General features: G+C 44.9%; 1 protein-coding gene across 4 annotated transcripts in view; it reads right to left on the reverse strand.

The window, feature by feature from the left end:
- The window catches only part of FLNB (filamin B), a 626,251-nt gene that overhangs the window by 92,966 nt on the left and 516,243 nt on the right, over nucleotides 1-17,042 (reverse strand). For 2 of the 4 annotated variants that reach the window (XM_069643779.1, XM_069643781.1), the window contains 2 exons: nucleotides 10,413-10,490; nucleotides 9,233-9,335 (listed from right to left, as the gene is read on the reverse strand). In XM_069643779.1, coding sequence (XP_069499880.1) covers nucleotides 9,233-9,335; nucleotides 10,413-10,490 — 181 coding nt within the window. The remainder of the gene's footprint in view (nucleotides 1-9,232; nucleotides 9,336-10,412; nucleotides 10,491-17,042) is intronic. The other 2 variants (XM_069643780.1, XM_069643783.1) reach the window with 1 other exon arrangement.

The following is a 17,042-nucleotide window of genomic DNA, read 5'->3' on the forward strand; positions in this document are numbered from 1 at the left end:
TGGAGATGGCCTTTCGGGTGGCACAAGCCCAATCAGAGGCAGCCAAATAAACATAGTTTGGCCCCAGGTTCGGATCAGCTGAAAAATGACCAAGAACTGAAAAACTCCCCAAGAAAATCGGACTAAGAAAGAAATCCAGAAATGTAGCCCCCCAATACCACTAATTAAATCTTGAATGCCACCTCGAGAAGAAATAGGGCAAATTAAAACCCCCCCTTTACCCTGCCGCCCTCATGGTTTCTCATGTAGATAAAAAGGGACATATCTATAGGTTCTGCCCCAATAATAATATATTTTTAACGAATCTGCCTGTAACCATCCTTGCTTTATTGTACTGTACTGCCTGTATCTAAGCACTAGCGCTGTGAAACTTCTGGGGCTGGGCGCTATCAACAAATGAAATAAATAAAGAGCCTATGCAGATAGAATGGCTAACAGCAAATCCATGGGAAAAGGGGAACGAAGAAACAGAGGTAGACCCTGAAAACTCTGAAATTAATTCCTGCAGGTCCCAAGCTCATCAGACCCACGGGAAGGTGCAAACAAATGGGGTATAGGCTATCACACACTTAAGATATTATCAGACCGGCAGAAAGTTCAGATCGACTTAAATGAGCTTACAAACAGACAATAATGGCAGAGTAATGAGGTGGTTCTTGGACTTGCAACCTTTTTCTTTCATTGTCGAACATCGAAAGGGTCGAGAACAAGGGAATGTTGACTTCTTGGAGTGCTTTTCTATCTGTCAAGAAGGGGCAGCCACAAACATAAGGGGAAGGGTATGTGACAAATCGACGGAATTCTGCCCTTCTCCCCAAGTGAGGCTAGGGAGGTGAGCCCGCTCCGCAATACCCCTCCTAGGGGTAGAGGCAAGTGGGACCTCACTGGGAGAGACTTCCCTTAAGTGACAAGGACTGCTGTTCCAGTGAGGAACTTCCTAGTCCATATCATTTGATGACATATATGGGATTATCTAATATGCCAAATGGTTGAGTCACAGACCATTTTGTAAACTGCAAGAAGCAACCACCAGGAGAAGGGAGTCATTCTCCGGACCTTAGCTTGTTTAGAATTGTGATAGGGTCAGTTAAGGTTTGTTTTGGAGAGCCGACTTCTTCCTTTTGGACATTCATGGACAAGTTCCCTAATTAGTAAAATAGATAGGGAACACTCCGTAGTTATAGGGAAAAATTGGCCTTATTCTTTAATAAACACACGTTGGAAATGTTCTGCATCCTTCTGGCCTGCCACACCTCCTAAAATCCGTCTACCAGGCCAGATTCTAGAAATCCATTTTAACAATAGCAATAACCCAGATTATTTTACTACAAAGTATCCTTCTCCTAGTGTGGGGCAAACTTAGTGCTATGATCTAATCGATCGATTCATAGAACACACCATCATACTAGGGTCTCTAGCATTCATAAAAGTTATTTAAAGAAATAGCCTCTTTGTTGCTTTCCAGATGACTATTCAGCTATCATTTCACATCGGTAGGATCTGAACAGTTGACTCAAAAGGCAATTTCAGCACCTTGCATTTAAACCTCAAAGGATCAGAAATCTTTAGCAGACATTCCAACTCTGGGTAATTCTGTGTGGGTGTCTCCAATCCCCATGCCACAAAACGCATAGCTGCTCCCACTGTGGTATAAGCATCTATCTGTTAAGGGGAGGCTTCTGCCAATGCCTCTGTCATAGCATTCACACTTCTTATTAACCAAGTCTGTCCTCTGTGTTTGTCTCCAACAGACAATTCAAAAGGTAATCAGCAAAACATTTAGCCTGGTAAAATTAGAGACTGCAGTGCCTGTAGTGACTCATAGAGAAAATCCTTCAACGTTATCCCATCCCTGATAGAACTTAACGGTCCATAAAGTCCATGAAGGGCAAGGAAAAGGTAAGCAGGAGGAAAAATTTGAGAACACTTTTTATTCTGTTTTATGCAGTCATAACACTGACCAGCAGGCAGCTAAAAAAACATTCATGTCCAGTAGCAACACTGTCCTATTTGAAAAGGATGCCATGAAAGGGTTGCTGTTGCTGTTTGAGCACAGTCTATGGACCTTCAGCACTAGAAAGATACCAAGCGCAAGTTCCCAGAAATCCCAAGACTTAAAAAGGGTATGGTTTTGCATTCTTAAACAAGATGTTCTTTTACATATTTGGACTCAAGAGGGGCCATGATGTCATCTTCAAAAAAAAGAAGATACTTTCCAAAAGGAGGGAGGAAATCCACGATATTTCTTGGAGTATCAAAAGCATTGTAGTGGCCTGCTTATACCACTGTAGTGTTAGCAAAATGTACTGTGAACTCTGGCATTAATAACTTGCATCTATAAACCACAGGGCTAACCTCATTCCAAACTATCCCACCTCTAAATGCAGGGAAGGACAGGGTATTTTTTGTTATCCTGCTCTTCCTTGTGAGAAAGACATTTATATCCTGCCAAGATGCCGTCCAGTGATGAATGTCTTGGACAAATCTACTGGTGTATACCCAGAATGAATTTACTTATCTAACCCCATGTATCTCTAGATTTGGGATATGGTCAAAAGAGGAGAAAACAATTGGGACTTTACTCCGATTGTCTCAAAGGAGAAAAATATTGGGAAGAAACTGCCACAGGCTGGATCGCTGAAAGACATAAATCATTGTGTGATCGACGAGAAACCCAATAATCACCCTTATGCGGGTCATAAGAGTGAGATCAGGCCAATCTTTCCTCTTGCAAACCATAAAGTGATACAGAATTTGGTTGAATTGAAGGCAGCTACCAGATTCCCCTGGACAAGAACAGCTTATTCATCTACCACAGAATGGGTTTATATCCCATATCATGTGAAACAGCATCTATATGCTCAAAGATCAACTTAAACCAGACTGAGGAAAATCACAAGTTGCATTTCTAAGGCCAACATCCAAAAATATACTTTATGTGCCAGAACGCTTTTCTCGCCCAAAACATGTTTTAACTTTGTTCAGTGTGGATTGCTTACATTAATACTTTAGCACAAGGGTACTAAAACATTTTTTAGGAGGCCAAAATGTTGTGTGTGTGACCTTTATCGGGGTCCACATTGACCACCGCCAAAAACACAAAGGTGCCCCAAAACTCAAACATTCCATTTAAATTATTTTTGCTATTCTTAAAAGCACACTGAGCCCGTAAAATTGATAAAGCATGACATTATTTAAATACCAACCATGGAATTTTGGTTGCCCCTTGTGCCAAATGATCTATTTGAAAGCACACTGGCAAGTAACATGTTTGGAGTTCCACCAGAGTAACATTGACCAACAAAGTCATGGAATTTATTGAAAAAATACAAAACATTTTCACTGGGGCTTGACAATTTCAGAGACATTTTTAAATATCGACTGAAATTCCACAGATGTCGAGGCAAATTGGGCCAATATCATGCACAGGAGGAATGAACTGCCATCGGATGGCATTACTGTAGCATTTAAGGCTCTGCATGACTTATGATGGCAACACATGCATGTGTCAGGCTGTACAGTAGATCACGCATGTTAACTATGTAAATATAATCAGAAGCAGAAAGCCAGTCAGAATGGTCCAGGAGGGTACGCAACCTGAGAAGAAACACCACAGGCCTGACGAAAGAGCTCCCTCACCGCTGGCGCAGCCAGACATGCAGGGTGGACAGTAAGGAAACATTATAAAGACTTAATAAACTCTGGGAGAGAGACAACTTTAACACTGAGAAGTCAGAGAGACATCTGATGTCTGGACCGGAGGAAGCCCCTACAAAGACATATGGATAAAGCATAAAGGACTGGAAGAAGACTGACATGTCACTGGTTGGCCTATCCCAAGTGGTGTCAGAAGTGTGATGGCGAGAGACGACGTGACTGCAGCCCCATTCATCCTCCATAGAAACCATCTTGAAGGTGGCACGAATTTGCATGAACGCCAAATTGTCAACCATAGCCAAACCAGGTTTGTCAAGCCAATACCTATTTAATACCGGGGATCTTACGGTCATATCTGGCAGAAGAATGTGTTAGGGGCCAAATTACATCACAATACCTACGGATGTAACGCCACCAAGTCATGCTAGAGTACACTACCATTCGGTGGACTTAAGGGTTCCTACACAATGACTATCGGTGAGAGAGTGAGCTGATACTCTCCAAAAACTCATGACTAGCCCTTTCATGCTGGTGATGTCATTGCCCAAGCTCATGTGTGGGGTAATCATGCTAGTCAAACAAGAGGAAGTTAACAGCATAGAATCCACCCTTCGATGTCAGAGCAGACATGGCTCAACCAGAGCCATCCACCTACTTTTTCTACGGATTACATTGGTCAACTCCTGACATATAAAGACCTTCATATATAAGACGTGCCCTCACCCTGGTTCACCTGCATGTAGCACAATTCCAATTCAAGAGACACCTTTAACCAAGTCATCCCTAACGCAGCAAGGAAAGACCATCCAAGACGGTTAGAGATGAGGCTTGTATCGGGTGCAACCAAATCCAAAAGGGGATGAATGATATCAGCTCTTCATGCACACTCCTTTTGAATAGGAAGTATTGGAAACCCCAGGCGCCCATCTCACGACTGGACATGAAAGTGTCCATCAGACTCAGGATCGAGTCATAACCAAATTTTACTGAGTTGGTGTATACGGTGGATGCACATTTGTTTTATTCATTCTGATCATGTTTTCTCACTGCATTGTTTTATCTTTCTTTAATCTAATATTTAGAATAGGCTTCCTAACATCTTTTTTTTTCGTTTCTAGCTATTATAGCTGTACTTAATATTGCAACAATTTATTTTTTTGAGTGTTTTATGGTTTCCGCTGAACTTACTTACAAAGAAGTGTGTAATATAGAGGTGGGATGTGGAAACTGCTGATACAGGACAACAGTGGTGTCACACGGTATGGATATACAAACTGAAGGCTTATGCAGGTAGCAATGGAAAAGTACCAGCATGTGGAGTATGGCAAATGGAGATTCTGATCTACCTCTGAGTGAGCGTTTTATGGAAATATCCATGTCAGGTGATCGGCATAGAAGAGTCATCTGCCTCGACGAGGGACTCACAAAAGGAGGAAGCCTTGTGAGTGGGTCAGGTTGTTGTGGGACTGTCCATTTAGAGTAAGCATGCACCCCTGGATTGCCTTCCATAGAAAATACTTCGTTCTCTGTCTTTTGCTGGAACCCTAAATTGACTTGTGTGCACTTTGTTTCTCTGATAATTTTGTTCTGTGTGTCAGATTTGTTCCGCTCTGAGGTAACACAGATGCTTGCGGACCGCCTTCCACCAGGACTTCTTCAGCACCGGAACTGAGAGGTAAGGAGTCCCTATAAAAACTCCAGCCAAGTGGTCTGGAGGAGTCTTACCAAAAGTGATGTTTCTAATGAGATGCACGTGGAACCGACGTTGACAAAGTAGTGGGATCAGATGCAGAGGCAAAAGGGTCCATTAACTGTCAGGTCAAGAGCAGAGAGGTACTGCAATCAGAAAATGGCCACATCTGGTAATGTAAAACGCTCCCTCAGGTTTAACTGTTAGGCAGAATATTATGATGTCTGACCGTACGTTTTTCTGCCCCCTACTGTTAAGACGGATTTCTGAATGGCACAGAAGTTCAGAAGGCCAACCTAATTACTTGGAACAGAGTAACCTCTGGACAAGCCAGACCAATCAGGGTAGCGATCGCGGCGGTCAAGACTAGGTCTCAAGAGGGGTGAGGGTGACTGAAAGCCCGCAATGAGCACACAAAGCAAGGACACTTACAAACTACTCCAAACAGGTGTTATATTAAAAATATATACACATTTATTCCAAGGCCTTTGCAATAATGACCGTAGCGAGAAATCACAATAAAACTCTAGTAAACCAACACATACCAAACCAATACAATATATATACAAATACAAACGAGTCTAAAGCGTTAGATGCACGAAATGTGTAGTCCACCTAGAAGGGAAGGAAAACAGGCAGTGCGGAATAATGATTAGACCCAGTCCGCCTTCAGAGGCACCTAACTAAAAGGCAGTCCAAGCCCTACGAAGAGTGGACCCTTGTGCTCAAAAGTACCTGCACACGCTGGTGCCAACGGGCAAAAAGGGGAGTCTCTTCGAGGGAATCAGGCAGTTCAGTTTGGTGCACAAATGAAGAAGAACAGAGTTCCGCGACTCAAGCGCAGCCTCCACTGTGGGCAGAAGCAGAGCGCGAGTACGGAAAGGTGTGCTGTTTGACACAGCGGGGAAAAGCTATGGGCTCCTGCAGGAGGGCGACCAGTTCCTACCTATGCTACTCACCGGTCCCCGATGCAAGCAGACCCAGGCTTCTCCGCGTCAGTTTCAGTGCTGGCAGGTTCAGGGGAGCAGGGGACGTCTCGTCGTCGTGTAGATTCTGCAGCAGCAGAGTTGAGTTAAAGATGTCCCAAACAAAGTGAACCCGCACAGTTTGTTACCACAGCAGGGCAACGGAGCGGCCGTGTGTATCTCAGCCAAATGTACACTACTCACTTCAGACCTGGGAACGCCAAGGGTACGAATCGTGTGAGAGTGACAAGGACTCGAAATACAACACAACCTGGCGGCGGTTACAGAGCAAGACTCCTGGGTAGGCTGGTCAGTCTGCTGGATGGCCCAGAGACACTTCCGAAGGCTTACGTGCAGGAGATGGTGAAGATGCCGAGAATAGCTGTTCCTGTTACTCCAAGGGTCGAAGTACCAGTACAGGCCTTCTGGTTCGATCAGAGGTAGAAAGGGTTTCACAAGGCGACAGCAGTGCAGAGGAGCAGTCCTTCAGCGGGTCACCAGCGATTCCTCGGTTCAGCCTCGTGGTTGCAGGATACTTGGCTCCTGTATTCCTTTGTTCGTGAGAACTCAGGAAGATCGACATGGTAGTGGCGTTTCCATCCCCCTCTTATCCATGGTTCCCTTCGCGCCAAAACGGAGGGGACCCAATGGGAGATCCGCTCATAAAACACTCACACCATACGTGGACCTATCACGGACCACGGTGGTCCCAGGCATTCACACCACCCTAGACTCTCTGGCACCCAGGATGTGTATTGGGACCAGACATCCCAGCCCACATTCTGGAGGCACACACAAGGCCTGTAGAAGCCCGCAAAAGTATCTGTGTTTCGCGGGAAAGTACATGCCCAAATAAGGAAGGCCCCGGGTCGGCTCGATCTGGGGAAGGTGAAGGGGGCAAGACGGTCAGCGGACAGGACAAAAGGAGCCTCGTGGTCTGGCCATTTTGGGAGCCAGGCCACCATTTTGGGTTAAGCGCGAGAAACGCGCTTAAAACGTCAAAAGGAGCTCAAAAACACAAGAAACGATCGCTGCCACCATTCCCGTCCGTGATTCACTTGCACCGATCAGTTACAATCCAAAAAGAGTATCTAGGGCCTGTAGAAGGCTAGAGACCCAAGAGAGCAGTAACTTAGCTTACAGTGCCCTCTTGTGTCATGTTGCACGAAAGCCGCAACATGATAAAGAAACTACAGAAAACAGTGTTTCCCGGTACTGACTGTCTTAAGGGCATGTCAGTTTCCCCGTAAGAATGGAGCGAAAGCCCAGAGGAGTGCGGCAGAAGGCTGCACTTCTCTGGCAAAGTTTAGATCATGGTGAAAACAACAGCAAAGAGTTTAGGGGTTGCCACATGGAAGGAAAATTACCCACAATTACGAAATCTTTCCTAACACCTACTCAGACCCATACTCCTACAATAATTGGATCTATGTGATCACTGCGCCGCCGGTAATGCCGACAACTAAAATGTCGACTCCCATTACGGCGCAGGGCAGTGATTAGATATATCACTTTGCCTGCATCCGCCGGCCCACTTTGCCCTAACCGCTCCTGCCCCCACTTACCTTTATGGCAGTACAATTCTGTGCGCGCCGCTGACTCTCCACTATCCCTGCAGCGTCAGTTCCTCCCACACACGGGGTCCTTTATCTTTTTTTACTTTGTCCCCCGCTTACCACAGCGGGTATGCGGGGACACCTCTGCAACCCCTCAACTCCCATTATAGAGATCAAAGGGAGCAGGGGACACCCCGGCACCCCCTGCTCCACTTGGCCGCAGTAATGGGAGTCGGAATTCTTTAAAATGCCGACTGCTCAGCAAATGTGCAGTCAGCATTTTAAAGTCATAGTAATGGTATGTTTCCTAATAATTCAAATGCTTCTAACTTTAAGCCAAACAAATCTGTGTCAGAAGCCCCAGATGAAGATCAGTATTAGCAGCCTGGGTGACAGACCGCTTTTAGCCGCTGAGAAAACCGAGCGACAGCCGGGTGCCTTGACCTGAGGAAGTCCCTGCAGAAGCTCCCTACAAAGACGCGCGAAGAAATCACAAACAACTGAGAGGAGTCCGTCCTGAACCTGAACGTGAATCCTGGGAACGAGCTTAGAAGTTAAGGAGGAACAGAGGGGCCTGGAAGAGGGCCAGACTGTGGGTGCGGGCTGTGAGAGAAATGACATTGTTGATATTAGTTTAGAGAATGACTGTTAAGAATAGGTTTGAACGTTTGATTGTGCTGATCCCTGGAAAGTTTTGGGTTATTAGATTAAGGAAGTCTTCTGTTGGTCATCGATTGGAACTCACTTTGATTTCTATTGAAGAGTCTCTCAAGTGGCGACAAGGACTTATCAAGATTAGGGACTTCGATAAAATGTGGGGGAGGGACTTTACCTTCCATACACCTCTCAGTTATCCTCACCTTCACTCTATTAATACCTAGATAGAATTTATGTTCGAAGAGTAAGTAGGCGTTAATGCACCCTGGAGTGTGTATTCATAGTGTCATTCTAAACCCATCCTATTGAGTCTGGTGACACACTCCTTGGCCTTCCACAGTAAATACTCAACAGCTGATGGGATACCATTCAGAATCCTGTAAGCCTAAGACCCTTCTCCCTCAGCGTACTGGAATAACTGGTTTGGAATAGTGGTTGGTCACTTTTCACCAATATAAAATGTCACTTCTTTGTGCTGGTATTTTCTATTTTCATATATCATAAATAATGTTGTACACTGTGAATTATATACCATACTACCAAGCATTTAACCATGAAAAGATTTAAATGCATAGTGGTCAACTCTGCTCAGAAGCCCATGTCCTGCATACACACCAACAGGTCTGGTTTGAAGGAAGGGCCGGCGGGAATAAAACCTATTTGTTTTACCACAGATCTTCACAGAGTGGCACAATGGTGTTTCTCACCTGTTATCTCTCCGGTCCTTACTGAGAATGGAATGACCATGTCGAACGGCCTATATCCCATGCCGTTCATAGCACTTACAGGAGCGTAAGGTGTTTCCGAGACCTGAAATGTACAAGAAAATGTCAAGCACAAAAGCTGAAACATCTTAGACACCAAGCACAACTGGAAATTCCACAAATAGACCACTATTATGGGAAGAGTATGGGTCCACTTCTGGCAAAATGCACGGTGTGGCTTGCTGTATTAGTTGTCCATTACACACTTCTAGGTCTAGCCCGTGAATGCTTTAGCTCTCTGCCAGAGATCTTGCAGGAGTAGGTAGGGGCTATGGTGCCAATCAGATGCTCCATAGTGCATGGCCCTGTTATAGGATCAGACATTTTGTAAGAGCCAAGGCTACAGTATAACTTTGTGGAAGTGTAGATATGACTACAAACATGATTCTGACCAAAAGCATCTTTTCAGACATTTATGTGTTCGAGCTAACGAGGAACAATAAGAACTCAGGAAGTAAGTTCTTGTATGCATACACGAACTCAGGGACCAAGCATTGTGTGCCACATTCTTAATTTTGCATAGTCTATTTGTGAAATGACCAGCAGGCTTTAAAGCTGTAACTAACATGAAAATGAAAAGCCAAATGAGGTGGCATGAAAGTCCCCAATGTCTCCACCTGAAAGAGAGGAGTTTAGTTGCATTTGACCTGAAAATGGATATGAATTCAAGTAGCCAGGCAGGATGAGGAATGAAAGTTAACAAACCATGGAACACATACATTTCTAAAATTGGATCAACCTAGAGCGAATCATGAAAGAAAAATAGATTTTACACCAACATGTGAACCCGATCACTGGAATTTATTTAGAAAAAAATGATTTCTTTGGATAACAAGTCTGCGAAACGCACAAACAAAAGACAAGGTCAGCAGGGCAATAGACATGCATTCCGCTCCCAAAGAGATGAAGTTTTTGAGCAGTTCTTGATGCAAACCTCTGCAAAAAACCGGACTTTAAAAAATAAAAATGGTAATCTCCAGTAAATTCAATGCAGCAGGGATCCAATCAAAGGGACAACGTGAGAATAAAGGATCAGAGAGGCGGGAATGAGGAAGACGTCCCAAGAAGCAGTCATGTTATTTCTGAAATGGAGCATGTAAACAGAGAGTAAAATAAGGTGTACCAAAGGTTCGAATCCAGGGGGCAATGCACTAACTTGCTGCTGCTGCTGCTGCATCATAACCGGAACTTCATCTGTGGCCTAGTTAGTGGTAAAAGGAGGTTAAGTTGACAGAATCGCTTTCATCGTTGGTCAAACATTTGCCTGGAGTCCAGAGAACATGGCTGATAAGTCGCTTCATGACTGCCATAGCAGCAGATCAAAACTCAACAAAGTTTACCAGAAAACACCATGTCACCAGGGACACCATGCTCCAGTCTTGGGCTTTCATTTCTTGAACAATTGCATTCTGGGAAGTGTTTCACTTCCATTGAATGAAATGGACTAAAGTGAAAGCAAAGCCCAGAACTGGAATAGGGTTCCTCCGGGGCACATGAAATCTTGACAAGCGGCACACTGTGCAGCATGGCTACCCAGTGCCATCGGCTGCTTGAAATAAGCCTAATATACAAATGAACAGTTACACAACAACAAGCACTGGGGACAACTTGAGCGAATATCACAGAATAACTAGAGCTGTCAAGAGCCAACCAACTCTTTGATAACCGTAATTTGTCAACGACCATAATCAGGAAATTAATGTGGGCACTAAAAAGCAGTCCCCCGGCTAGATGAGGTGCTCAACATTACATACAAGAATAATCCCTAGCATACAAAAGGCTAATTTTCAAGGCCTATTAATGCAATAGATGCAGACACTTTTCTGACTTGCATTTGACGTCCATGGGTAGCGTGTAGCCTTGGGAGTAGTTATATCTGAATTTGGGGACTGTATTTACTGGCTAACTTTCTGGCTGTTTAGAAGAGTTCATCAGATTAAGCCGCATAATGCAGGTCTTCCCAGTGCAGAAGGGGAACCACCTTGAGTGGGTCCCCAAAAGTTACATTCAATAAAGATGTTTGAGTGCCAAGCACAGAGTAGGATTCCCCGATGGCTGACCAACAGGAAAACAGAGCGGCTTGCCAAGGTTGCTCCACCTCATTTTGAGGGTGTGTGCGTGCTGACGCACCTTCTGGAACGCTTGATGTCCAAGCAGAGAAGTGACGGTCAATGAGGCCAAGGTAGAGAGAGGGTCAGTGGTAAAGGTAAACCCACCTTAGATTACAAGGCCACCATCCTGATGTGCTACCCCTGGAGACACACTGTCAAGTCTTAATTACATTTGTCACCATGCATAATGAAGCAGACGTTGAGGTTCTGCTTGCCTCTCCCATGAGCAGATTAATGACCACACAACTTTGACAGTGTGAACATGATGAGATGAACGTGCGTGTATAGATGAAGGGGTTCATGTACGATAATTGGGTAGACGCAACTCCTACTTCCCCCAATGTGAGATCCAAACGCCCCCCTCCCCTTCTTTGAGATAAAAAAATGACTTTAATGTGTCTGGTCGCACTGAGGATGCTAGTAACGTGCAGGTGGTTGCTGGGGATGGAACTTGGCGGGCTAGTCTGAAGGTTACAGTGAGCAAAAAGCGTGTGCTGCAAACTCTCATCTCAGAACAGGTTATCATGCCATGTTCTTTCTGGAGTGGAGCGCCTGATACCTTTTTTAAAATATTTGCAAGGAGCATGGGGTTGGTCACCCCGAGTTACCTGGGGGCAACCAGTCATGGACTCCCTGCTCACTGTGCTCAGAGAGGCACAGCTTCAGCTCACTGATGAGGCCCAACAAGGCTGAAACACGTGTATGGGGTTGCTGGTGGTACTCTTGTTCAAAGAGGAATTGCCATAGCATTTCGGTGCTGGACTGCCCATGTGGGCGGGACAAAGACTGATATGCAAATCGTTATTTCCCATCTGTGAAAGGTACAGTGAGCAAAAAGCGTGTGCTGCAAACTCTCATCTCAGAACAGGTTATCATGCCATGTTCTTTCTGGAGCGGAGGGCCTGCTACCTTTTTTTAAATAGTCTGAAGGTTGTAATTGGAAGTGACGATGAGATAATGGACAATGCACAGGGTACATAAAATATATTTGCATGATCAGGTCAGACCCCAGAACTCTGGGGTGTGGCCGGCTCCCCATCAGGACTGTATTTTTAAACTCCGATATGAGGCACATATAAATTACCCGCTGCGCATTAGAGAGACATAATCTTGGCCTTAAACTGAATTACAACCAGGAGTCAGATTACAGAAATGTTGCACTGCTGCACGGCGTTAGCACCAGGGCAAAGTTTGCCCTATTTTTAAAAACATTGGGACACATTAAACAACCATTGCCCTGTGACAAGTGCAGTTTGGCATATTAAAAGCACCAGTGCAAAAATGTCCTTAGTGCAAAAAAGATGCCCTCGTGCTAATACGATGCTAACTTTGCATTTCTGTAATCTGCAATTAGCCATGGTATAAAAGCTTGGGGCCCTTTTCGCCCGCTTTGGCAACAATCATGTGAAACTCCAGGGCGTTCTTTTGCGCCAGCAAATCTTCCATCGTCTGCACTCTGATTTTCTGGACTAGAAATACACTCTAAGGAAGGCGACATAAATAAACTTCCGCAGTTGGTGACTTAGTTCTCTGCCACAGGAATGCCCCTTTGAGACAGAGCATACATACATGAATTTACTCTGATACATAAGGCTTTTTTGTGGGGGCGGGGGAGGGCGGGTAGGTTTTGGCAGCACCAACCAAGGCATGAAAGAGTGAGTGGCACCACTGACTCCCAGGTGCAAAGCATTAGCGGTTTATTTATGCATTTATAGCAGCGCACGCAGCCCAAGGGCATCTAGGTGCTAGTTACATACAGCAAGTTGTCGCATGCCAGACATTATAACTATTAATACTGCAAGCCGCTCTGAAGATCTAGAATTTTAGGGAAACTGTTTGCAAAGTTTTAGACAAAAGCCATGTAGTTCTGCGCACTTTTTGGCCGAAGGGGCTGAGAAATAAATATGCTCTTTTCTGTGCAACAGGGTGTTGGATGTTCCCCGAGTTCAGTACTCACTTTAGGCCCCTGCCGTAATACCATAAGGTGGAACTTTATAACAGTTCAATGCCCCCCCACCCCTTTATAGTTCTAGGGATGTTTTTTTCAGGTCGCCAACAGGCAACTTCACCGCCTTTTACGGCTGTGGGAATGTTGCACTGATTATTATTTTTTCCCCCACAGCAACACTTTTTTAAATTTTTTTACAGGACACCTTTTTATCTGCATCACATGTAAAGTGTCTGCAGCAACAGGAAGTTTCCCGGGCCACATTTTATGTGCTATCACCATGTTTTTTAGTTTGAGCTATTAGGTGCCACTTTAGCACCCCCTATAAACAGAAACCACTACATTGGAGAATAGATAGTAGGGAGATGGGTTGTGAGGAGGAACACACACGTTGTGGATTGACTGTCAACGCCATGCAAATGCCAGTCTAATCCCCGTGGCCAGCCCCACCCAATACTGCCTCTTCCTGCCAAAAACAAATCCTCCTGGGAGCTCTAGAGACAGCTCTATCAAGCAGTAACACCAACCTGTGTGCTGCACACGGCATGCATGCTACGTTTATTTCTAGGCAATCTTCTGAAAGTTTAAGGATTGCTTGTAGCTATAAATTCACTTCTTTTGTTATAAAAATGACTTGAATAAGTGTGGCATTAAGTAGTATGCGTGTTCTTGTATCTATTCCTTGCACCAAAGTCATGTTAAAAACAAGCACTGGCATGTGCATTGATATTAGAAAGGTATTTGCCAGGCACTGCTGCCATATGCTCTAGGAGGTAACACAGAACTACCTGACAAATAAATGCCTATAGCATGCCTAATCACAAGCCAGAACTGTTGGCTTTGCCAATGCTTGCTACATTATTGAAGGCATGATGTGGCATGATGAAGCGCTTATAGGCGGCTCCAGGATCACACTGGGGCTCTGATCCCCATTATCAGAATTAAATAATATGCTGCTAAGCCACCCACTCTGGTCGGGATTCACGCAACACCTTTCACAGAGCAGGGGATTCACCAAGGGGAACTCAAGATGGCACTTCATTGGGGTGTAAGATTCTAATGAGGTCAGCTTGAGGGGAGGGTCTTATGATTCACTGCAGTGGGGGCACTTGAACTTATGCAAATGGATCAATGGATAAGATTAGCACAAGATGGTGGCTTCCAACGCATGAGTTTCGCATGTATAAATATGACAAAATCTAAGGTAAAATGCATTGGATTTTATTTTTTAGGATTGCTCGATATATGCTAAAAAATACATGCCCTATCCATTGGGACAGTAACATTCTTGAGCGAACTTCCCCTTTAAAGAGTTTAATTGGATTCATTAATGATATCCACTGAAAGGGGTTGCATGTTGTCCCACTCTTGCATCTCCCTCTCCTTATTGGCTGAAGGTAGTGAGGAGAGCAAGGTTGCTAATGACTCAAGTTTATTTCTTTCAAATCGGGGCATAACCAAATCCAGAAAGCTGAAAAAGAACACAGATTTGTTTAGAAGTATATGACATCAAGCAACACCCATTTTTATTTTGGGCTATTCAGTGTCGATTGCAGCACATATGAGCCAAAACTATTGCATTAGAGTACAGGTAGGGAGAAATGGCATATGAGGAGGTGTTTAAAGCTTGTAGGATTTTGGTTATTTGCCCACTCACGGATTGCTCATGGCCATGCTAATCCCTACGGCCATTCCCACCCGGTTCATGTGCCTCCCTGCATAAAACACCTCCTAATGGGAACTCTTTGAGCTCGCTTTAATCAAGTCTTACCATCAAACGTTGCACTGGAAGTGCCTGCCAATGTTTTTATAAAGCAGTCTTCTGAGAATTAATGGCTTATCTGGAGCTGTAAACACCTACTGGTGTAATAAAAATGTCCAAACCAGGTTTGGCTTCACCCACTCGTTTTTATAAAAATGACAGTGTTCTTCACTGAAGTCCTATTTAAAAATAAATAAATAAATAATAATAAAAAAACCGTTTCGGCTTGTGTGCACGTGTTAGGCATTTGCCGGGCACTGCTATTAGAGGCCCATGTACTCGCACCATTTTGCACCTGCTGCCATCAATAGCCAGTTAATACCATAATGACAGTGCCTGGCAAGTGCCTTTCCCATGCCTACACAAAAGCCCAAACTGTTGACATTGCCAATGCTCGTTCAATGACCCTAGCTGAATGGTCACCAGCTCTGTATGAAGGCTTGCCATAGATAAGTCATCACACACTGTAGCAACTCTACATCTATCCATGGCTGGCTATGTGTGATGGCTCCTACAGAAGGCAGGTTGCACCACTTGGTGTAGCTCCCATAAACGATGGCAAACAGGCTTCACCACAAGGTCTGCACCCTCCTGCTTCGCCATTAGAGTTATCTGCACTGTAGAATACTCAAGTCATTTTTATTGAAACTTTTCCCAAAGGCAATCATTCAGGAACCAATCACTGCCAGTAAAATTAGTTAATTAATCGTTTATAACGCGCAGCCACCCTCTAAGCACGAGCCCGGGATTTTGTAGCTGCGTTGCTCTGGGTTGCCTTGCTTCCAAAGCAAACTTTTTGCCACCGACCCATCCTCCCGGCCTTAAGTATTACAAAGATCTACACGATGATCCAAGTTGGCCTCAAAGGTGTACATCCACAGTTGGGCAGATTGTATTTCATTGACTTCAAGGGTTCCCTTACGCTGTACGCCTCCTGCTGGGGACATGTTGGTTTTTATCCCCCTTTCGGAAAACCTGTTACTTTCATGTTCCCCTTTCAAGGACATACGCACGCTCCCCTTTCTATTCCCATTGTTGAGGGCACACCATCAGATGTCTCTCCCTTGTTCCGCAGCACAGAGGACACATTAAGCTGACCTTCCAGGTTTCCAAAAATCGGATCAAAGGGTTGGTTTGCCTTGTCATTTTAAGGGTTTCCATGTTAGGTTCACTTCCTCTTCCAAAACCTCAACTAACCTGAACTGAGTTCCTGCCTAACGGAGACAACGAAGGACTTACCTTCTGGACCACCGTCTATTCTATGCCTCCTAGATCTCCACCTTCCCGGAGCGCCCGCTCAGCCTCTTCCTTGCTAGCCACGGACTGCCGGGCACTGTAACTCAACCATGAGCAAGCCCTGGATTGGGAAGATTCCAGATGCAGAAGCCATCCTGCTTCCTTACTCTCCTCATCCCCAAATCCAGCAGGCTGTCAGTTACCTTGGGCAGACCTCCAAGCCTTTCACTCACACAGCTGCGATGCACAGTTTATTATCTCAGTCAACTGCACAGCCACACTCCCGCTGCCTCTCTAGCCTGGTCCAAGACACTACATAACCTACAATGGAAGAGAACACCACATGTATAGCATCATCTCGTGATAGGGTAAGGGACTTCACTTTGTGAGGGCGTAACACGGATACTTCCCGACCTGGAGTAGCAGGCCTACCAGGGCATAAACCAGAGCCAGTCCTACCCCAGAAGTGTGGTGAGGGATTCCGGGGGGCTTCCGTACCTTCATCCCCCTATATGTGCCGTGTGTTTAGATCTGGATCGCATTTCAAATCACGCAATGCCTCCTGACAAATTTGCTAGCCAATATTTTGTCTCTTTTCAGAACTCCAGGGCCCAGAATATTTAGCAGCCACCCAAGCCCACAAATGACTGAAGAAAGAAACTGAAAAGCACACACACACTGAACAATATTAGCATC

This window comes from Ambystoma mexicanum, chromosome 2p (assembly GCF_040938575.1).
Source record: "Ambystoma mexicanum isolate Mex_15411 chromosome 2p, UKY_AmexF1_1, whole genome shotgun sequence".
In the NCBI taxonomy this organism is placed as follows: domain Eukaryota; kingdom Metazoa; phylum Chordata; class Amphibia; order Caudata; family Ambystomatidae; genus Ambystoma; species Ambystoma mexicanum.